This window comes from Oryzias latipes, chromosome 5, assembly GCF_002234675.1.
Source record: "Oryzias latipes chromosome 5, ASM223467v1".
NCBI classification, from domain to species: domain Eukaryota; kingdom Metazoa; phylum Chordata; class Actinopteri; order Beloniformes; family Adrianichthyidae; genus Oryzias; species Oryzias latipes.
The window spans coordinates 10766652-10791560 of NC_019863.2; the positions used below are offsets into that span (position 1 = coordinate 10766652).

Genomic DNA, 24909 nt, shown 5'->3' on the forward strand with positions numbered 1-24909 from the left:
GAATTAATTAATTATCTTGTTATGTACAGTGTACACATTGATGATAAATATCAAATGATGTATTCCAAAAAAATAGTGTCACATCTTCAGACCAGTTTTGTGCAGCAAGAGCTTTTAAATTGATTTCTGCTGTTGTTTGAAGTATGAAACAGTGCAGAGGACATGCTGGCTGCTGTCTTACCCTCTGGAGGGTTGGTTGGGTGACGTCTCATAGTAATACAGCCCTTGGTGTGGCTGCATGTCCACTGGCATTGGAGCTCCGAGACCTACTGCTCCCCTTACAGCCTGGACCTGGCACAGAAATGCAAGAACAAGTCTGAGGTGAAGGCAAGAAAATCAAACAAACCCTGCCCAACCAAATAAAGCTAAACTGCCATAAAAAAAGCCGAATAAACACAAACAATTGTGGATGGAGAAAAAAAGCAAGCCGTAGGTTGTTAATAACAGACCAAACCAAACCAAGAGAAAACAGTTTAAGGACAAAATAAGCTTTTGGAAAACTTGAGTCATACTTATATCAAAGTGTTAGCTCAAAGCCTTCATTTTTTTGGAGAAGCAACTAAGAAGATAGGGAATGTTGAAAAATTTGTCTATTTGGAGGGTCTGACTGCCACAATCCCCCCAAAAGGAAGTTCAACATTTTTGCCTCAAAGCCTAAAGGACAAAAGTCAAGGGATGCTAGCAACCCAACTAAAGGAAAGCGGTAGTCTCCTATATTGAGAGTATATCTTTCAGCAGGACTATATGTAAGTTCATTCTGACTGAGAGATCCTGGAAACAAGCACCTACCCATGACATCCAACCATATTAGACAGTGTTTTGAAAGTTAGAGCTGCAGGTTGCTACATGTTTAGAAAATTAATTAAAGTCCCGATCTCATCATCTTGTTTTGTAATATTTTTATTTGGTATATTTATGTGAAAATTCTGTGATTTTTAGCGATTTTAGTCTGAATTGGCCTATTAATGTGCTTCGGTCTGTTGGCGAACATGCATGAATAAATTAAAGTCTTTTGATCTTTTGTAAAAGCGTTCCAAGTGGTATTTTAGTTATGGTGATGCCGTTTTAGTCAAAATCTAAAAGCTTGTGTTGTTTTCTAGGACATAGCGGCAGTAGTTCTTTAGAAATTCACCTCTGAGTTGTGGGCGGGAGAAAGTCTGCCCCCACAAATTTACAGCCCCTCACATACCAACCTAACATGCTGGTTCAACAAAGATGGCAATCAAAACTGGAGCTATCCATCTGTACAGTTTTTAGCCAGACGAGGAAAACAAAGATGTACATGGATCTATTTGTCTGCAAATGGATGCATCAGAATGGAGCGGAGCAAGGAGCTTGTGGCCTGCTGATTGTAGTTTCTACATCGCAACAATCTTTTTCAACAGCGTTTTTTAGTCATCTGCTCCTGATTTTTTTTTTTGATTTTTGTTTTTTTTAGAGACATTCAATTCGGTTATGTTAAACACACAAACATAAAACATCAGCATAAACATTGACACTGAACAATGTCAACATAAACATTGAACAAGATTAACTGAAAAATTAACGATTTGAATAAAGAATTACTCATAAATGCAATTTTGAATTTAATTTCCTTGATATATTTCCTCCATTATCAGAAAAATGCCACAAAACATATTAAAATTAAACAAAAACACATTTTTTATGGGAGTGGGTCTTTAAAACCAACCTAAGCAAAAAGTAGTCTATTTTAGAATACTACAGGTACATTTAATCTATATTAAAAGTGAGGCAATATTTGAAGCTCACATTTTATATACTATAAACATATGTAAACCTTAAATGTTCCAATTTAATCTAATGAACTATTCAGTTAGTATACTTCTTGCACTACACACATGGTCTATAGCAGATTTGCTGTACTTATACTCATGTATACTTGACAAAATAAACTTCGGGTATACTACTTTTTGCAAAGGGCAGATAGGTAAAACCAAACAAACAAATCAGTTTATTTTTCATCAACATAGTTTAGAAAAAAGTGCATTCATATGAGTTTAAAAGCTTTCGAAAAGTTAGCAGCCCCTTGTGTGGATTAAACACACATTTCTGATCCATTTTCTAATTGTGTTTGTGAACTCTAAATGCTTCTTTGCTGAAATGGGACAAGCTAAACTGGGAAAGCTCCTGTCTGCTGGACATGAAAGCTCTTTGGTTTCAGTGCGACAGGTTGCTAGGCCTGTTATGTGGTAGCACAAGTGTTAAAAGGGCAGCAGGGACCTATTTAAGCCCACAAGCCACCAAGGGGGGGATTTGGTACAGAGGTCTGCAAGTGACTAAATTATGTGGGCGGTCTGGGACTGATGGCATATATTCAGAGCGGCCCTTGGGTATGTGTACGATAATTGGGTGGAAGTGCTAAATAGAGATTTTGCCGAGTCCTTCAGCTGTCCAAAACTAATAAATACCAAGAAAGGGGGGGCTGAGGTAGACTGATATACACACACACATAGTCACACATTAGCTGTCACACCTGTCAGACTTGATGGGAGGTACCATAATGATCCAGTAGCTAACAAACACAAGAAACATGCGTGCAAGCCTGTCACTGGGAGCCATTTTACTCAGTAAGCTCTGTAGCAGGTGGGTATAGAGGCTGACAAGTGTATTTGCAGTGGCAAGTGTGTGTCGACATGGTAAAAACAAACTTAAATAATATATGAACTCACCTGTAAATATAAATCAGTGGATTTTAAAATATGTATGATGCTAGAATTTCTTTCACATTTTGAAAATTGTTATTGTCACTTCTTGTATGTGTAAAACTGGCTTGTGTCATTGTTTTATATGTTGTTGTGTTGAAAGATTGCAGGAATGTTTTTCACATGTTCATGTATTTACAGATTTACTGATGCAACTGTGTTCATAACCACAAAAATCTGACTGCTCAACAAAAGCTTGAGACACTGTAAACTATAAGCAAGGATTTTTTCAGTCACGCATTGCAGAAAACGATAAAAAGTACTCCATGCATACATAAACTCTACACATGAATATATAGATTTTTGTTCCAAAGCACATAGATGGATGATTTTGTGCACAGTGCTGACACAGGTGTCTGGGGTTGTGCTTTTCAAGGTCAGTTTTTTTTGTGAGAAACTACGAGAAAGATTGCTCCCTGGTGTAATTTTGCGGTGCTGGGTTTGAGAGAGATGGGGTAGCAGCATATTAAAAACCCCAAGGCCATGAATCAAACTGCTGACCAAACAAAACTGCTGGGCTGTGGCATGGCTAGATGGGCTGAGGATGAGGACAGAATGTCCAGCCACCCCCTTTACCCAAAACCTCCCAGTTCAAACACTCAGGTTTGCTGCTGTGCTGAAACATGCCGAACAGCCCTGCATGCAAACAGCTGACGGACACACAAACCAGGGACAAAAGAAAGGGACAAAAATAGTATTATGGTGAAAAATGTTGCAATATCAAATCAAAATCGATCTGGATGCACTTTTCATTTTTATACACTTTAAAGAAGCTAGTTTTTGTACAGGATCTACACTCAGAATACTTTATTTACTGGTTATTTGAAGCATTGATTGTAGCATAGACTAATGCTTCCACACTACAATACTGAACAAAACAAAAAGGAAAAAAAAGTAAACACAAAAAAAAGAGAAAGAGAAAGTCAGAATATTTTAAAAACAACCCATGAGAGGGATTGAATAATATGAATCAGAAACCCTCTTGGATGTGATTAGAGTTGGCTGTTTGGTCTCCCTTTCTTTTTCTTCTGATAGTTGCAGTTGCAAAGCTGACCTGAACTCTAATCACTAAAAAGTTGGAACATGTCTAGGTGCTAAGTTAACCAGTGTGTGGTATTCTCTTTTTTTTCCTTATGATTTTTTTCCCTTTTTGCAAGGTACTACAATAGCACAACACTGCCTTAAAATGAGCTCCTATTGAAACTAAGTAAAATGTCTGGCCACAAACAAAAATGTAAAATCTGTTGACATTCCCTGCATCATTAAACTAAGTCCACCATAAGAACATGTTGAGGTGTGACAGTGAGGATCACAGCAGTCGTATTTGGTCCATTAGGAAAAGACCCACTCTGATTAACCCTTGTGCTATCCTAGGCACTTTACCATTTGGAGTTGGGTCATCTAGACCCACTAGACAGTGTGCTGAACCTTTTTCTTCAATGATTTGTGATCTTCACTGGTGTCCGTGGATTACATGAAATCTTTCCACCTTTATCCACCTTTGTCATGGTAGGAATAACACGTCAAAGTAAGGGTGGGGTCATCTAAGATAGCACAAGGGTTAAAATAGTGTTTTTGGTGTTTTTTAACATGTTCTTGTGGCATTATTCTGATGATGGAGGACATTTATAAAAAACAAAGTTAAGCTTAAAATTGCATTTTTGTGTATTTCTTTATTCAGATTGCTGTGAATCAGGAGCAGACACAAAAATGTCATTGCAAAAAGCTTGTAAGTGTGATGTACAAGCTACCACCACAAGCTCCCTGCTACACTTCATTTTGATGCAGACAACTAGATCCATGTTCGTTTTTGTTTCCCCTGTCTGAGCTGCTATCTAGCTCTTAAGTGTACGGCTGGATAGCTCCGATACTGCTCACCTTTTTTGTTGCACTGAGTATGTTAGGTTGGGGTTTTGATTTGCTGTAAAATGGCAGGAGAACAAGTAAACAGTTGGAGGATGGAAAGCGGGCAGTCTTAATCAGCACCCCAAGTCCCGTCCACAATTTGGAGGCAAATTTCCGAAAAAACTTCCTAGAAAATGACATTTGTTTTTTGGTTTAGGTTAAAAGCTGCGTATTCCTTATTTAAAGACTGCTGGGAACACTTTAAAAATAGATCAAATGATGATCAGAGTGAGTCTTTAACTGAAATTAGTATATTTCAAGGAATCAAAGCAAGAAAAAATAAAGGCCATCAAAAGGAATAGACATCTTAACAGAGATATTTCAAATGTAGGATATTTAGTCAGGAATCTGCACTAATATTAACTCTATTATGACAGATTGTTTTATTAATAGCAACACATTTAAGTTACAGTTATTTACTGAATGGTAAAACAAAGTTTAACCAATTGAAGTCCCACACAATCATCTTTGATCTATTTGAGAAGCATTCCCAGTGGTCTTTTAATTATAATTATGCTATTTTTAGCCAATAAACAAAAAAACTGGACATGGTTTCTGCAGAACGGAAGTAGTTCATTAGAAATTCACCGGAGTTGTGGACAGGACTGTTTTCGCTGAGTCAGCTTTTACCCCCATCCCATCATCTAATTTTCTTTATATGTCCTCAATCATCATAAAAATATCACAAAAATACCAAAAACACAATTTTTATCTGAGTGTATCTTTAAATAACTCATTTTCGGAAGAAAAGCTACTCATAACCATCATATATTGTGTGGGATAGCTTAAGCTAAACTAAACCATCCAATTTTTGCACAGGTGTCCTCAAGTATTTTCTTTTTCCTACCTAACTTGGTTCTCAAGTTTGTGGTGCACAAAGACAAACATTGTTTAAGTTTGCCCAAGTTTGGCTATTTGTAAAAATCCCATAAAGTGCCTTCCTCTTATGAAGAAGTCTCCATGGAAGACAGACATTTCCACAGGTCACTGGTCATGGCAGACAAAAGGTCGGATCCTGCACCGCTCCACTCAACTTCTCCACTCCTCTTCTCTGGGGTGTAATTCTAAACTGGGGCTCTCTCATGCCCCCCACTCCTGCCTCCTCAGCCGGTTTGAAAAGCAGCATGTAATGACATCCCCTTTCCTCTTAACCTCATTTCTCCTTTAATCTCAGATGAGAATGCTGTTACTTGAGTGTGCGTGTTTCCAGCAGTCTATCAGTTGGACTGCACACCAAACAGTCAACCTAAAACATCTTTGGGGCTTGCTGCTGTGAGTGTAAACACCACTCGTAAAATGTTTGGTTCTTGTTATTCTCCTTCACCCTCAACGCCTCTCTTTGCTGTCATCTTCCTCCTTTTCCACTGCTCTGTATCTCCAGATATCTCTGGCTCCCTTTCTTCTGCCTCCACCCTTCTCCCTCATTTCCACTCTGCTCATTCCTCCGTCTTCGTCCCTCCCCCTCCTGGCGCAGCAGCAGTCGAGGTGGGTGTTCTCTGGCTGTTATGACTTGAGAGACGATAATGGCAGCTATAATGTAGCCAGCCGTTCCTGATGTGGCCGGGCTTGTGGGGGATTCTGTTGTGTTAAGGCTGGAGTCGGCGCAAGCGTGGGAGGGGGAGAAAGAAGGTGGGGCTTGGATTCTTCAGCCAACCCCAGCTCAGATTTTACCTCCTTTTCTTCTCTCTTTTTTTACTCTCCTCTTTCTTTCTCTCCTCTAACACTACTTTTTTTCTGGTCCCGTTGTTTTCCTTTAGTGGTAAACTTTGTTTTAAAGTCGTGGCTTTGTTTTTGTAACCCCCACCCCTTAGACCGTCCTCTTTTCCTGCCTTCCTCCTCATTCACCCTCCTCAGTGGTTTTTACCCCCTTTACCCAGACTCTGAATTCCTCACAGCTGCTGTAATGTGATGGGGGCCGATGGTGTGACCACTAAAAGGCACTGGAGACATCACTGTAATGTACAATAAGCCGTACTCCCTGACTGGCTATGAGGAGGATTAATGTCATATCTACTTATAAAATAAAATTTGAGTCTGAGTCAAAAGGCATTAAGTCCTATCAAATGCAAAGCTGTGATTTTTTTTTTTTCTCTTTTGAAGGGGAACACTTTAAAAAGTGAAATAGCTCTGGTTTGTATCCCAGCTTTGTCTTTCTGTGTGGATGAATTTCATTTTAAATGAACATCAGTTATAGTCGTTGGTTATTTAAACTAGACTAAAAATTTTAAGCACTTAAGGACTGCACGATATGAGGAAAACTCGCTTTTATGATATTAGTGATCGCTATTGCAATATTACTTGAGATACATGAACAAATAGGAAAACAACCAAAAACATCTTTTATATTTCACTGCGACAGTTTAATTTAAATAAGAGTCAACAGAACTTAAATTACACTCCAAACGACCCTAGTCTGCATAGGAGGCCGGCATCTAACATAAAAGGGCTCCATCCAATTGGTCAAATGCATAAACAGATTAATTTCATTTGTTAAATACTTCAAGCTGCCACACGATTGTTTTAGCACATTTAAGGTAACATTTTATCATAATTTTTGCCAATTTTTGCGATGTGCGCATTGCACAGCTTGATATCGCGATAACAATAAATTTGCGATTTATTGTGCAGGCCTAATGCATTTTAATACATTTTATGCATTTTCTTTTTCACCTTCATAGACAGTGTAGGGTTCATCCTTGCTGAATGCAACTTGAGCTTAATTACAAGTCTCAAGAAAAAGAGATTTCGTCTGAAGGGACTTCATGGTAAAATAGTGTGTAATCTAGAGTGACATGCAAAATATTTATATACCCATTAGGTTATATAGCAAAGGGTTAAAATGTATTTTAAATATAATGTTGATATTGCCAAAGATTGGGAAATGTTATAAATCTGGAATTAAACGACACAAAATTTGGAAGGAAAAAAAACTGTTATTGCACTGTAACACCCCTTCTGTTATATTAACTGAAATCACTTCACTAAATACAGTGATGGAATACAATGTAAATCTTGGAGGGGTGTTTTTTTTTTAAATACGTGCAGGATAACTGCAAACAACAGTGTGAAAACTGTAAAATTGGTTAGTAATTATAAATTGCCATAGCTCTATGTAATAAACATGGACCATGGTAAAAAATACAATTGCATCACCCATACAGAAACCCACACTAGAAGCTAACCTCATATTGGAAGTTCTTCTAAGTGGTGAATTCAGCAGTTTTCTTTTTAATTATGAACATTTTTCATGTGACAAACACAGCAACAGCAGCTACAATATAGGCTAGGCTTAAAATGAATGAAAAATGTTCCCCTAACAATCATGTGTGAGGTTTTTGTCTATTTTCTCTTATTTGCATGAAAACCGCTTTTGTGGTCTTCTATTTTCTTGTTGTGGCTTCCGTAACTTTCATTATTTGGTCTTTTTTTTTATTAAGTGCCTCTTCACACTAGTCACTATGTTACTGGAGTTCATTCGATTGCCTCATTCTGTACTTGGACATGATTGAGTAAACCCAGTGGTAGGCCTGCACATAATACCGCAAATTTATCGTTATCGCAACATCAAGCTGTGCAATATGCATATCGCAAAAGACAGCAAATTTGCAATAAATGGTTACCTTAGATGTGGCCAAACAATCTTATGGCAGCTTGGAGTGTTTAATGGATCGAAAGAATCCCTTTCTGCATTTGACCAATCAGATGGACCCCTTCACGTTGTTTACTAATCGGATGGCGCCCTATTATGTTGTATGTTCGCCTCCTGCGTCAACAAGGGTCATTTGTAGTATAATTTTTAAGCTGTTGTAATGGAATGGGAATAATATTTTTGTTTTTTTTGCTAATTGTTTATACACCGCAAATTATATCGTTATCGCAATATTAATCACTGATATCGTATATCGCGAGTTTTCTTCATATCGTGCAGCCCTACCCAGTGGTAGATGCAGGCCGGAAAACAGATCAGTGGACTCGGTCATTGCATAGATCTCAGGTTGATTGCTAAACGTTATGTCATTTTCATGACGGAGCAGCAGAGGCGCACAGGTAAAGCAATACTTGGGCTCACATGAACGTTTGAAACTCTGTAGCAATTGACCGTGCAGAAAGTCGGCGACCTCTTTGCACTATGCGCTTTAGCATCTGCTGACCCCTCTCCATCAGTTTACGTGATCTGCCACTTGGTGGCTGACTTACCATTGTTCCCAAACTCTTCCATTTTGTTATGATAGAGCTGACAGTTGACCATAGAATATTTAGGAGTGAGGTAATTTCACAACTGGATTTGTAGCACAGGAGGCCAAAGAGCAGCCCATTCTTTCACAAATGTTTGTAAAAACAGTCTGCATCCCTGAGTGCTTGACTTTACACACCTGTGGCCAGGCGAAGGGATTAGAACACCTGATTCTGATCATTTGGATGGGCGAACTAATATTTTTGGTAATAAAGTGTACATTCACACCAGGAATGTGACACACATTCATGAACATTCTTGAATGCATGTGCGGCATATGGTGTTCACATTGGACAAGTAGGGAGGGGCTTCTTTTTCTTTTTCTACTGCGAAATGTCATAGCAGTACAAATCTTGTGAATCTTGTTCTAGGTTTTTTCTTTTACAGCTGTTCCGATATATGAAAGACTTGGTGTCATATAATTCTGGCTGCGCACAAAAGGCAATTATTAATTCTTCCTCTGTGATCAATTTTCCAATGGTTGGCACTTCTACTAAACATAAGGGACACCATCCATACGTCACTGCCAAATCCAAGTCCCTGATTGGTCATAGTTCGACTGGTTTAACTTGCAATGTGCATTTAATGGCCATGCGCTTTGTACGGTCTTAAAAATGTGCGTAGCATGCGAAAACGCAAAAGTACGAAATGCACATTTAAGCGTGTTTACATAGCCTTTTCTTTGGAAGTGGTCGCTTAAACACGCAAGAGTGGTGTGAACATAACTGAACACTTTAGCATTGAAGAATAAAACGTGTTTTTTTTCTGATAGAAAAATCCTTGAAAGTGTTTTCTAGTGGAGCACTGTTGTCCAATGTAGTCAACACAGTAATCCCATGTTCAACTCTCCTGTGTGCATTCGCACCCTAAGGTGTGATCTGAGGAAAGGTGATGTCTCATTGCCGGAGCTCTCAGATCATCAGAATAGAAAAGAACTAAAAGCTGATCCGTTTTTGCAACACAGAAAGAGACACTGATGACAGATTGGGGCTCTGAAGAACAGGATGTGAAATCTTCTCAATGGAAGCAAACCAAGCCTTGGGGTTTTGCTGAAGCTTACAATGTTTAGGCAACCTGAAAGCATATATTTATGCTAGGAGTAGCATGCAGGCTTATACGCAAACTCTAATATAAATATGACGAGTAAGCAAAGCGATTCCGGCCCAACACACTAATAAAGAAATAACATGAAGTACCATTTAGCGCCTTAGCTGCACAGCCATGATTACTGTTTAATCACTGTTTGCTTCATCAGTAAGTAACTTGATAGTGTTTGCCTTAGGATTATGAGCAGTTCACCTCTACTTGTTTTCATTTGCCTCAACAAGCTCTGTGTTGTACTGCCGGTCGTTGAGCTGCTTCACTTTTTTCAAATGGAGTGGGTTTTTTTTTTTGTCAGTTCGGGGATCTCAACCAACATCTCCGTGAAGATGTTCTGCTTCCATGCGTAAATCAGTTTCCCTCAAGTTCGGTCTTCAGCCTAACGAACTGTTTCTTTGCTTTTTCATGACCCAACTTTTTCCCTATCGTCCCTCCAGGCCACCCACCCGCCATCCTCTGCATACCTGTGGTTTCCTGTACCCCGCTCATCTCCTCCCTCCCCCCTCCATACCTCCAGACTCTCTACCTTCCCCCAACACACACACCCTTTTTTCTGTCTACCAAGGATCAAAATCATTCCTTTTCTCCAGTTCTTTTACTGCTTTAGCGTAATTTCAGCCTTTCTGCAGAATGTAAAATGCCAGCCACAAGTGTTTTTTTCTGAACCTTTGAAGAAAGAGAAGCAGAGGAAACATGAGGGAGGAACGGAGGGGGGAAGAAACAGGGGACAGATGAATAAAGCAGATGAGGAAGGTTGATTCACACAGCTGGTTTCCAGCTGCAGTCCAACGCAGAAATGCTCCATCTATAAACAAGTAGGAGCCCAACACCCATTTTCAAGAAAAACCAAGAGAGCCTTGTCATTCTGAACTTAAAGACCCACTCCGAGGAAAATTGTGTTTTGGGTGTTTTTAACACGTTCTTGTGGGATTTTTCTCATGATGGAGGAGACGTATAAAGAAAATTAAGATGAGAATTGCATTCCTGCATATTTCTTTATTAAAATCATTGTGAATCAGGAGCAGACAAAAAATGCAGTTGGAAAAGGTTTGTTGCGGTGACGTAGAAGCTACAATTGGTCGGCAGAAAGCTCCCTGCTCCGCTACATCCACTTGCAGATTCAAAACTGTACAGCTCGATAGCTCCAATATTGCTCAATATGTTTATGGTATCCGTAATGTTAGGTTGGGATTGTGAAGTGCTGTAAGCTACCAATAGAGAATGTAAACAGATGGATGTCAGGAGGCAGGGTGGGCTTACTTCCCACCAACAGTACCGCCTACAACTCAGATACAAATTTCTAATGAACTACTGTTGCTCTGCTCTTCTAGAAAACAGGACAGGTTTTTCCATTTTGGCTAAAAACAACACAATAATAACTAAAAGACCTCTGGGAACGTTTTCAGAATTGATCAAAAGATGATTGGAGTGGGGCTGTAAAGGGCTTTTCTTAAGCCTTTGAGAGTAAACTATATTCATATATATAATAATATATTACCTTTGGCAAAATGAAAGAACAATTTTTTTATTATTATTATTAGCTATTTTCACAGCAAATTTTCCAACCCGGAAGTAAAATGACTCGATCTCTGAGGCACCGCCTTTCGCTGTGTGTGGGTGTCGCCCATTTCATGATCCCAACCTAAAGTGGGCATTGGCAGTGAGTCTGTGTTTCGCCCACAAAAACAACCAACTTCCAAACTTTTGCAAAGATGGATGTGCAAATTGTGTATCTAAAAGGAAAGTATTTTTGCTGATCACCACTAGTTCCACGGAGAAAGTTGGTGTGTGTGTTAGCATGGTACTGGCAGAGCAGACTATTCCTGGAAGGGGCTGTTCTTCACTTATCTAGGTCACAATTTTAGAACCCACTTGTTTTTGTGGATTGGGAGGGGCTGGTGCTCAGAGCGCAGGGTTTTAGAGAATACTCAGAAATGCATGAATGGATCAAAATAGCACTTTGGGGTTGTTGTTTTTTTGAGAGGAATGAACACGACAATGCACTTAAAAGCTCAAAAAAGTAGATTCTGCATTGTATAGACCCTGTAACAATCCTTCTAACCTTCAACAAGTGTTTACCCATGTTTCACTTTGATTTTTAGTCTAATTCATTATCATTACCTACTTTTTAAAATTATTTAAGCAATTGGATAATATTTTATATTTACCAGCTGTCTTTATAACATTGGCTAAATTTTGTTCAGAAATTTAGCAAGAAAATATTAATAGAGACCAACACCAGGGAACAAAACCAGATAATAATCTGTTCGGTTTATAGAATGACCACAGTGATTATAAGAAAAATAATAATCCTAACAGTCTTGGGTGGGCAGACATATTTATAGCTGGCCTGGTGCTACTTATATTTCTTTGCTGTATAACACAGCTGGAAGTGAGGGAGGATAAAGCAGAGGTGGAAAAATGAAAAAAAAAAAGAGGGAGGAGATATACTGGCTCCACTGGATGGATGGGGAAGGCGTTTGTACTTCCCATGCGTATGCGAAAGACAGGAGGAAACAGACAAACAGCCTGTAAATAAATGTACATTTGTGTGTTTACATGTGTTTGAATTTGGTGTGTGGAAAAAAACCAACACCTCATTCGCTCTGGAAGATGACAGTAAATGGTGGAGCCTGCAAGCCACTGGATGAACACAGTGACCACAGGCCTGAGAGGCTCTCACTGACAGGAAGCAAGAAGATGTATATTTGACACAGGCAGCACAGTTATGAAACTGAACAGAGTTCATGAAAGGAGAGCAACATGGAATTTGTTGGAGCCTCCTTTCTCAGCACCCATCTTTTAGTTTAAAACCCCAAAATAGCGGTTTAGAAGATATCTGCCAGAAAGAACAAGGAGGAAGGAGAGGAGCGACACTTGAATGATGTTGATGTTCATTGGGAAGGTCAACATCTGGATGGAAATAGAGAAAAGGCACTGACTCAGCTTAATCTGTTCTCAGTGAAAGAAACAGCTAAGAAACACTACAATGTTTTTCATATATAAACATTATATAATAAAAGAAACTAGATAGATTTGTTTTATTATGGCTAATGGAGGTGTGCATGGTTGCAGTCATTTATGTTAAAGAACCCACTCCGATTAATTTTCTGTTTTTGGTGTTTTTAACATGGTTTTGTGGCATTTTTCTGATGATTGGGAACATTTATTAGGAAGTAAGCTCTAAATTCAGAGTATCTCTATTTCAATCACGGTGAATTGGGAGCAGAGGTAAAAGAGCAGATGGAAAAAGCTTAGAACCTACTACGGCAAGCCACAAGTTTCCTGCTCCGCTCCATTCTGATGAATCCACTTGGGGACGAAAAGATCCCTCTACATCTTTGTTTTCCACGTCTGAGCTGACATCTGGCTCAGCTCAGCTCAGCTCAGCTTTGCAGGAACTCTGTTTTTAGAAACGACAGTTGTTTTTTTAATTTTGGCTAAAAACAGCATAATCATAACTAAAAAAAAACACTGGGAATGCTTCAAAAATAGATCAAAAGATGATCGGACTGGGATTTTAAAGGAAATAAAATGTAATAAAATAGAGTTTTCCACCCTTGCAAAGTGTTTATTGCTAGAATCTGTTGCATTGGTCAAAAACAATTCTGAATGTAATATATGATCCAACATTTTCATTTTGATCTCTTGCTTATGTCAAAGGCCATAAAAATAGCAATAAACTGTCCTTATTAGTTTAATATAAACAAAGACATATTTTAGCCTCTATCTTCAGAACAAACTTTAGACTTAACACCATGTTCCCACTGTCTTTTACTGCTTGGCTTTGACAATCTGCACTTAAAGGACCCATTTAAACCACAAATGTGGATCTGCTTTGACTGGAATGGGATCAGTCAAAAAATTCAACACCCTCATTTGGTTTTATTTATTTTCACATTGCACTTTCAGAAACTGGACCAAAGTCCCTGAATTACATCATGGTTTACTACAGCTGCTCTGCAATGTGTGAAGGACCAGGAGGGTGTTTGAAATAAAAATAGGAACTAGGATTATCCGGAAAGGTGGGGAATAAAATAAAAAAGTGACTATTTTTATTTCTAATTTAATGAATCATTTACAAATAAATTGCATCCTTTGATTTAAAGATGTAATTTAAATGCATTTTCTAAAAAGGAGAGTTAAATAATGTTTCTAGATAAGATTAGAACCCTTTTACTTTCTAAATAGGCTTTCAAATCTGTTTTCTTTGTAGATTTGAAAAACCGTTTAGCTTATCCATGCAGCTTTTGTGTGACACTATGATGTCTTAAAGCATAGACAAGAAAAAAATTCTGAGTGTTTTACAGGATACATTCACCATCGCCTCATAACCTTTTAAAGTTCCCCTCCGATAAAAATCATGTTTTTAGAGTTTTTGACATGCAGGCGTTGCATTTTTCATATGAAGGAGGACAAATGTAATAAAAACGTATTTCATTTTTGCATTTCTGAGTATTTCTGCTTTTAAATCACTGTCAATCAAAGTGTTGCAAATTCGCTCGGTTTAAATTATGAGCCGTTGTGATGGCACAATGGCCCAGTAGCTCATCTGCATTGCGCAAGCTCCCTGATTTGCCCCGCCTAGCATGCACAAGCTCAGGTGCAGGAGGAGAGCAGGTGGAACATTGCTGCATCCCTCGCATGTGTTTTAAGTGCGTCCAAGGCTGAATTTTTTTGATGGATGCATGTATTTAAAATTAAACTTAAAGTCAAATTCCCATTAGCTGTCAGAGCTTAGGTGAAAGCTTTTTACAAAAAATAAATGTTTCAACAGCACGTACAATAAACATTATTTTATGTTCAAGAGCTCACTTTTTATTTTTTACAGCAAATCACCTTGTTTGATTTTTCACTTTCTGAATACAGTATTAAGTTAATACTGTACCCCAAAAAAAAGCCTATGTACAGCTTTGATGAATGATATTGGCCTGTGTTTGTCAGCCTCGTGTCGCATGTTTTGACCACCAGAATCTCACGGGTCCCTTTTAGTTCCCAATAATGAAGAACCCTATAAATGGACATGCGAGGGTGGGATTTTTATGCCTTATGGTAGTCATCATGAATCGACCCGGCCATAGATGGAGCAAAAACAGGTCTCAATTCCGCCTTTATTTCGCAACAGCACTATGAAATGGGTTTATGCCCTCCCTGTGGGACACTTTTTAAATCCTGAGTGTCGGCGGCCTTTATCATGCAAATGTATTCTTGGGGAAGGTTATTGGTAAACCAAGTCACCACACTAGTATAAGCAGGTCTTGCTGAAAATATTTATTCTTATAACTTTGTTGTGTTTGCATTAACAGAAATTCTTAAACTTTCTAAGAACACCAATTTTTCCCTGCTTGCTCACGCACTCCCACAAACTGTAAGTTAAACTGGACCTGGGTTTGCATGTAAATCAGTCCAGATTCAAGTTTTCCAGGGGACTAGGGTCTGCTTTTTTTGTCTGCACTAAAGTTTTCTTACACATCCCCTTATAGAGAGGGGACTATCTAATAGGGCAAACTCTGGTTCAAACAAAATAATCTCTAGGCAGCAACATCTTATAGTTTATCTGGGGTTGAAATGACTTGATTTTAATGCCTCCAAACAGGCACTGAAAAGGGAAAAGCTCAAACATTTCAAGACATTACAAGCAGCTTGTCTGTTTAGCACTGCAGTCCTAACTAGATCAACCATGTTATCATTGGGAATCTGATCTCTTCATAATAAAACTTGGTACAAAGATCCCCCACATTATCCTTTGTCTGATTCACAATTCTTTTGGATTGTACTGTAATGCTCTGTGGTCTAACCCTATTATCTTTTTTTTAAATACAAGGATCTGAAAAGAATTGAAACAGCCCTTGCCCCAGTTTGATTACAAAGTGGGTTTGAAACAAAGGATATATCACACAAGAACTGGTGACTGATGTAATGTTCTGAATATTTGTTGACGCTTAGTGGAGATGAAAATTGTCCTCCCTGTTTTTACTGGCTTGACATTTGGTCAAACAAACTTCATCAATGCGGCACAGAGTGAACAGGTCGCAGAGCTAAAGTGTACAGCTTCCCTGTGTGGTCTTGCTGACTTCATAAGTCGCAGCCGTTTAGTTTAATTCCCAGATGTTAGTAGGAGAAAGGCATTCGTGTCTGCATTAGCTTTTAATTGGCTGGGATCCCTGAGCTGATATTTGGGGCTTAGCATGTGATTCAGTGGGATACACACACACACAAACACACATACATGATTGGTCAGAAATTATTTTTGAATTGTACAACTATCTGACCATTAAATGTCTCAATCTTAAATTATCAAATAAAAGGAAGTGAAATAAAGTTTTAACCTAAATGTGTTGCAGATTTTAATCTAATTAATGTAGCTTGCCTGATGTACTGTTAAATATGCATGCAATTGTCGCCATAATTGTGTGGCACCTCCAAGTTGCTCTGATTTCTCTCTTCACCTTTATTTGAACCAACACGATTTGAAGTCCCACAAACTGTGACAACTCTGTATCTTTTAACCAACAACCTCCCCTTTTTGTAATTCAGAAGTAGGTCAGAAGTGAACATCTGTGAGCAAAATTATGGTTTTAAATCAAAGAAAGGGAACCACAGATACAGTATTTGCTATGAGGATGCTTCTGGTGAAGTAGTGGTGTATGAGGAGATCTGGAGTGGGAGAGAAGAGCGTTGGAGTTTTTCATGACATGTATATAGGTATGAGAGCTGGAAGACAATGGTGAGATGTGCTGTAGGTGTGACAGAGACGTAGAGGTGGGACTGCATCAAGGATCAGCTTTGACCCTCTTCTTGTTTTTTTGTGGTGATGGACAGACTGGCAGATGAGATTAGACAGTTAACTCTGTGAAACATGATGTTTACAAATGACAATGCAATCTGTAGTGAAGAGAGGTCGATGAACATTTATGTGGATATTTGCCCTGAAAAGGAGAAAAATAAAGGTCAGCTGCAGCAAAAAAGGATATCTGTGTAAGTAAAAGGGACTCAAGTGGAACGATGAGTTTACAGGAGCAGGTGAAGAACTTTAAGGTCTTAAGATCACAGTCCAGATGAACAGAGTGTGTGGCGAACAGGTGAAGAGCCGTGTTGGTACAGTGTTCCAGGGAGGTCTCAGATGTTGTTTGTGCCAAAAGTCCCAGAGATGAAGATGTTGAGGTTCTCTTTGGGAATGACAATAGGATCAGGAATGGATACATTTGAGAAACAGGAGAAAAAATCAAGGAAGCAGATTGAGATGGTTTAGACACATTGGGAGGTATAAAGATGCTGAAGTTTGAGGAACTGGAAAAGAGGCCTGGAGGAAGATTAAAAAGGAGGTTAATTGATGTAATGGAGGAGGACATGAAGATAGTTGATGTGAGAGAGGAGGATTTATAGGATAAAGTTGGATGGAGGGGCTATAGTGACCCTAAAGAGAGCAGCTGAAAAAGAAAGAAAAAGGGTTTTCTACAACTTTTGATTGGTGATGTATGCATACACACCCTCTACTCAAGCCAATAAAAAGCTTTACCAAGGTGCACCAGGCTCACATAAGGTACTGCTGGTAAGAGATAAATCATTGTTATCATTGTCAGCTAATATCATAAACAGTCATCATGATATGACTAAAAATGGACAAAGCCTGTGGTCGTGTGATAAACTGATTTGATTTGGCTAATTTGAAAGGAATTTTTCAGCTCCTCTGTCACTGCCATTCTACCCAAACATGACATCATCAAACCTGAAATCCTTTCTGATGATGGACAAATTTGCAGGGCAAACATGCTTGAAAGTCTGTGAAACAATCTCACTGAGGATGCTACTCTAGTGCAATAATAATCTTAAATGAAAATTAAAATTAGAAGATTAAACAAATTCCTCCAGTGCAATCATCTTGGATATGAAATCTACCTCCAGAAGTAGAAAAAAGGTTAGGGCCAAGGGATAGTTATCTGTTCTTAAATTGGGATGTTTTGCATTTAAATGAATGGAAACAGCCTAATGTTATGACAAGCCACCTTATGGTTGGATAATTACAAAAGACATGAGGTGGACACAGAAAAACAAGGGAAAGAGTAAAAAAGACATCAAGGATGAGAACTTCTCCACAAAGTCACAGAGATATCTGAATATATCAACACACCAACACAAGACATAACAGTAACAATTATTTTCACCATAATGTAAATGTGTTAGATCTTTAGTTGTTAGTGGAATGGGCAACATTACCTGGATCTCTAAGTGAATCAAAGTTGTGATGAATTGAAACTCTTACACTTGTCTCAATGATTGGAAGCTAGTACGCAGTCCCCAGACATACACTTAAACCTGAATAAGTGTGTATGTTTGAGAAGCAGAGTCTTAAACCACCCCCAGAGTTATAATTAAGGTGCATTAACATAACTAAAAGGCAACAAATCAGCTCATCAGTAGTTGTGAATTAGAGGGCGGGGAGATTAACTTGCCATCAACACACACACTTGGATATTTTCACACCATGTAACCGCTACTGTATTCAGCCTCTCTTTAACTCTCATGTAATGGCAGAAGTTTCAAAATAAGAGACACCAATCAGTCCTGCATGTTGGCGCAGTGGTTAGTGCTCTTGCCTCATAGCAAGAAGGCCCCTGGTTCAAATCCTGGCTGGTGGACCTGAACCAGAACATCAATGGGTGACCTTTCTATGTTGAGTATGCTCTCCCTGTGCATGCATGGGCCTTCTTCTACCCTGCAACTGGTGCCCCCTTTGCCAACAAGTGGCTGGGATAGGCTCTGGCAGCCCTGTAACCCCAAAAGGGAATAATTGGAAGAAGAAGATGATGAATGAATGACAATCAGTCCTGAAACTGAGTGACAAACTGATCTTTAAGTCATGAAACATTTCCCATGTTTTTATGAAGTTGCAGTGATGGATCAAATCTTTTCATTCATTTTATTTTAAGGCAATTCATTAAAGAAAGAAAAGCCACAATATGACACTCTCAAAACTGCAATCACTACTAAGAAGAAACACTCTCTATTTTAAGCGGTTAGTTATTATGATAAAAATTGTAAAATGGTGTTTACTTGTATAGCGCTTTTCTGCCTTCTTTGAAGGTAGTGGGGGCTCTGCTGCCGAACACTAGCGCCAACCTCCCACCAGAAGCAAGGTGGGGTTCAGAGTCTTATTCAAGGACACTTCAACACAAGGCGGGAATTGAACCTGCAATATTACGATCATGGGTCGACCACCCTACCACTTCACTACGGCTGTCCCCATTATCCCTGTGTGCTAGCAATAACTTTATGTTACACTAAATGGAAATCTTTAAAAATTCAATTGTTATACATTCTACCATTGTAAAACAAGTAAAAGTCACCAGATAGATAATTCAGTTTAATTTTTTGTGATGCATTTTCACAGTGCAGGAATCACATAAATGATCTAATAAATGGACTGAAGTTGGAAAAAAAACTTTTTCAGCGCAATGGGTGGGCAAACTATCCAGGGTGTACCTCACCACTGCCCCTATGAACCCCAATGGGACCTCACTGGGTTTAGAAAATAGATACATTGTTCTTGGATAACTGGTGATAGCACCAATGGTGATAAAATCTAAATGATTTAAGCTCAGAACACATACAGAACCAAATATGTTTAAAAGTCTGACTCCAAAAACAGAAACAATAAATCTCAGTCAGCCTCTTGGATGAAAAAGGATTTTGAGCTGTAACGTTGCTTCCGACATGAAATTTAAAATGTTTTTTTATTTTCTTAATAACATCCATGTCTTTATAAGCAGGCCTGTGTTGACACATTATATTCATCATAGTCTGTATCTGTTGAAAGGATCAACCCCTTGTTTTTATTGTGAATTAATCACCATTTACTTAAGTTTCTGTCTGCAAACAATGTTAAGCTGTCTTGAAGGTTTCCATTTACACTGCAGAGAATGGCTGGCCAGACAAACTTTTACTGTCAGTCAAACGCGGCTGTCAGCGTTTGAGAAAATGTGGAGAAGTTTTGCAATAACAGAGGCATTCTGTTATTTGTGCGAGGAAACTCTGGTCTTATCTTGTGCATAAAGAAGGGGCTACCCCTGGCTGTGTCTCTGAATTCCAGGCCGTATCTCCATGCAATGCTCAGTGATGCGCATGGGGAACATGCACTAACAAACCTGGGCCGCCTCACAAACATAAACATGTATGAAGCATTCAGTCCTAAATACAGTCTAGAAAGAAACTGAGATACACACATTTGTAGAAGTGTGAGTCTGCGATGTACAGACACACATACTGAGAGGGTGGCTGATGAGCCAGTAACTTGACGTGACAAACACAATAAGAAAGGCCCAGCTTACGTCAGCAGTCAGTGAATGGCTCACTAAAGATGTGTGCGCACACACACTTGCACACTTTGAAACTAAGTCTGTCCTCCATTGGAGAGTTTTTAAGGCTGCCTCTCAGGACTTTGTATCGGTTGTTCAATTAGGCCTCCCTCGTCATTTAAAACCAACTGCTCCAAAGGGCTAAATAGCTAATCAGTGCATGGTTAATGGGATTACTGGGTGTGTAAAAGTATTTGTAAACTGAGATAATTTACTTGACATAGAAAAGTCTGGAAGCATTATTTCTGGCAGCAGGTGGATGTGATATTCATACCCGCCGTTGTCCTGTAAGAACCCAGAATGGGGAGAAGGCAGAAAGAACCAGAGAGCTTTACAAGATACAGACAGAAAATGTGAGGTTGACATAGAAACAACAGACGAATAATCATGTTAATGGCGGAAAGGAAGCTTTAAGACTGAAAATCTTGTCTTGCAGTTTTTAACATATTCTTGTGGCATTTTTCCCATGATGGATGAAATATATAAACAAAATTAAGCTTAAAATTCCATTTCTGAGGATTTCTTTATTCAAAATGTTGTGAATCATGAGCAGATGAAAAAATACAGTTGGAAAAAGCTTGTAGCAGTGAAGCTACAACGGCAAGCCACAAGCTCCCTGCTCCACTCTATTCTGATGCATCCACTTGTACACAACTAGCTCCGTCTACATCTTTATTATCCTCGTCTGAGCTGGCATCTGGTTTAAAACTTTACAGCTGGATAGCTCCAATGTTGTTCATCATTTTAATTGCACCAGCAATGTTAGGTTTGAGATGTGAGGGGCTGTAAGCTAGTGGGAGAGAGTGTAAACAGAAGGATGACTTGAGGCAGAGGCGGGCTTACGCTACACCAACAGTCCTGCCCACAACTCAAACGATTTCTCCAGCAAGCACTTTAAACAGCTTTGACCTACTTCCGGCCCTGTGGGTCGCAACCTGTGGCTCTTAGGTTAGGTGAGTCACCAGAAGTAGGTCAGAGCTGTTTGCAGTGCCAACCCCTGCTGTAAAAATGGAATGATCATAACTGAAAGACCACTGGGAATGCTTTTAAAAGAGCTCAAAAGATGATAAGAGTGGGACTGTATTGCAATGAATAGTTCAGCCCCTCAGACTGACAGTCGCAGTACCAAAGATCTGTTATTTTAACATCTCTCTGCATTGCTCAACATAATTTATCCCAAATGTCCTTCTACTACTTTTTTTTCTTCAAATCTGTTGTGAATTTTACATTTAGAGGTTAGACATGCCTAATTAATGGAGGTTCATTGACTTCGCTTGTGTAAACTGTGTTCTTACCCCATTATTGTTCTGAGCAACAATAATGGCAACCTTTCTGAACAACCCTTGTCTCGTAATTATGATCTTTAGAGTTGGATCAAACTAAAACCAATGTTTATCAATAAGGCACATTTTAAAAAATCGATTTAATCTGCCATTCTATAATAAAACAACATTCACACAAGATGTACAAAATGACAATTTTGTGCTATGAATACCCCCCCGAGTCAACACTTAAATTATGGGACTTAAAGAATAGAACAACTTATCTATTTCAAATATATGCAGAATAGTTTGATTCCCAATCAAAATATGTGGCAATAACGTTGAATATATACAAGAACAAAAAAGAATACCAGATAGAGAAATTAAGTTAACACATTCCCTTACTTTTGCAAGACTGGCACTGAATTCTGCCTCAGTCAAATAGCCAAATGTTTCATCAAATGTCCTGTATTTTCTGCACTTTAATGCACACTTAAAATTTTTCACAAAACTACAGTGTGCCTAATAATCCAAAGTACATCTGGATTATTTCTGGTTGTGTTTACTGATGTCAAAGTGGTTTTGAAAGGGTAAATGGCGCCTGGTCGGACTGTTTTATTTTACATGTTAAGTTTGGAAACTAGTATATTCACAGTAACGTTTGTTTTAGTGGTTCAGTCTGCTTTTTTATTTTACTAACAAGGTTGGGAGTTACAGGTATATATGGAAGTCTTCATACGCTATGTAGTGTATAAATATGTATGAATCATGTGGCGTGTTACAAACAACTTTTAGAATTACTGTGAACGCAGTTAAGAAAGTTTAACTGATGGACTTATCTCTGACTTTTTTGAACTATATGACTCTCATATACACCTTACACCATTATAAGGCACAAAGCATTCATTGACTGTGCACTTTATAATCCGTTGGACCCTATAATAAGGAAAATACAGTAGACTATACCAATAACATTTATTTATCTTTCATCTTCATCAAACAGAAAACATTTTTCGCCTGTGCACCAAACAAAGTATATCTTTCAGGATCACCAGACATTTCTTATTCATTACAAACTTTAAAAGCTGATGAGAAGGATGTATCTTTTCTTCATTTACCTCTTCATTTCCTCCATCCAGCGTGAGTGGCTACAAAGGTTAAAGTCTAGCAGTATACCATCGACCCATGCGTCTGCCAGGGGCACCTGAAGAGGGGCAAACATTTATGACAAAGAAAAGAGCGGGAGAGAAGAAAAAACATCAACAGCCTGGCCAAGTGCACCAAGGTCTGCAGCAAGTGGCGTTGTAGGGCCCTTGGTAAGTTTGTCTTGTAATTGAGTCAATTGTTGACCTCCCGGTTCAGCCTGCCTGAGCATATCATAGGAGGAAAAGCCTGCCGAATAATTAACGCTGTCTTGCACACCATCCATCTCCTCTATCTTCTCCTCCTCTTAACTTTCACCCCTCTCCTCGTCTCGGAGTATAACTGCCCGACGAGTGAAAGGCTGCTCTTTCAGGATGGGGGTGTTGTTCAGGGATCTGCTGAGGCTTACAATCTCCTTTTCAGCGCAGATCTTTCTTACCCCCAGAACTCTTCTCTCCTGCATTCACTCCCATTTTCATCCCTCCTTTTGTTTGCACCGTGGGATGAATTTTAAAGACTCTGCTCTCCAATCTCAGTCCCTCCTCATTTTTATTCGACTTTTTTTTTCTCTGGCAACTAATGCTGGATCCAACTAACAAATCTGACACTGCAGCACCTTATTTCTATGCACTTAGTCCTTTCTATTATAAACAAGGGTTCTTGTTTTGGTGATGAGAACAACCAAGAACAGGTCAAAAGCTTTCAAGGTATGTAACAAATGATTATTCCTTAAAATGCCTTAAAAGTTAAGGTATTTAGGAAGGCATTTTGTTTGTGAAAAGCAGTGACTTTTTAAAATGCCTGCCTCAATAGAGACTGCAGTGTTTGCACAAAAGCTCTGTCCTTTGTGGTCCTCTTGTGGCAGCTGATCCCAGGAGACTGAGCAGAATTCTCAGTTGTTATTCACATTTCACACATTCACTAATTAAAAGGTCCTCTTCCCAAGAAAATGCATTGATACAGTTTTAACTAGTGGGGGAAAAATGTGCATTTGTCTTTTGTTTAACAAGTTACTTGGACTGTGTGGCGGGTGGTTCTTTATTTCCAAATGTGTTAATTTAGTTAAATCTTATTTTTATTTTTTTTATTCACTCTATTGCAGGAAAATTTAAACTATGCAATCTGACAGAGCAAAATTAATAACAAAACACCAGTTTTTTAAATGAAGTCATTACATTTTTAAACTTTTAATGGTTTAATGTTGATGATTCATTAAATATGTTTTTTAAAAAAGTATATAAAACAACTTTCATTACCTAATATTACTTTTCATGTCATGTTCTTTGTGGTGACTCTAAAGTGATAGTTGCCCTTTTGCCCCTTTCTAGGCGCGGGTCCCAATACTTCCTTTCACCACAGACGCGTCCGTGTATGTTCAGTGTTGAGATATCAGGATCCACCCCTTTCATCTCTTGTTCCAACAGAGAGAGTCAAACCCCAACTGCTTTCTCTGTGTCTGTCCGTCTGCCTCCTCCATCCTCAGCTCTTCATGTGGAGTGTTTGTTAGGAAATCCTGAACAAACTTCAGCTGTTTGTTCTCTCTTTGTCGGCGACAGCTTTTTTATAGACTTTAACTATTGACAATTGTGTGACTACTGTTGGTCTCAAACAAACTAAATAACACTGTGCAAATAAGTACATACACATACAAAATGTACAATTCATCTAAAACGCAATGAAGATCTACGACTTAATCTCTGACAGCCAACTGCTGACAGACACAGGGCAGATAAAAAAATACATTTTCAGGATTCCGGCCCCTTTTTGGTACTCCTGTCTTCCTGTCCACTGATTGTGCTCATTCTGTTCGCCTCCCATATTGCATATTGCTCCGTAACAGCCGACCATGTTGTATGAAATTTCTTAAAAGTTCACGCTCCATTGTACCGAGTCCATAAACCAGCAACTTTAGTGTTGTGTGTGAAATTGGACCAAACTGAAAGTTGGAAACTTCTCAGTTTACCCTGCAATCTATGAGTGTGAGAGTGGAAAAAGTTCTACAACTCCAACACAAACCCATGCAGTACACAACCATGCTTCCATGTATAATTTGGGAACACAGAGATGCATGAAAAACGGTGGAGAAGCCCAAAAAATCCCCCACACACCAACATGACTTTTGCACTATTACTTTCAATCACAGCCACCTACAGTCACCCGCTTTCTTTGCCATCATTGTTGTCAGT

General features: G+C 38.8%; 1 protein-coding gene and 1 long non-coding RNA gene across 2 annotated transcripts in view; one reads left to right on the forward strand and one right to left on the reverse strand.

The window, feature by feature from the left end:
* gli1 (GLI family zinc finger 1) overlaps positions 1-24909 on the reverse strand; it is a 59650-nt gene that overhangs the window by 17753 nt on the left and 16988 nt on the right. The window contains exon 2 of the mRNA XM_004068688.4: positions 182-291. Coding sequence (XP_004068736.1) covers positions 182-252 — 71 coding nt within the window. The 5' untranslated portion in view covers positions 253-291. The remainder of the gene's footprint in view (positions 1-181; positions 292-24909) is intronic.
* Positions 1-24909, forward strand: part of LOC110015113 — a 35451-nt gene that overhangs the window by 3086 nt on the left and 7456 nt on the right. Inside the window, exon 2 of the long non-coding RNA XR_002290198.2 lies at positions 22720-22896. This is a non-coding gene — a long non-coding RNA (uncharacterized LOC110015113). The remainder of the gene's footprint in view (positions 1-22719; positions 22897-24909) is intronic.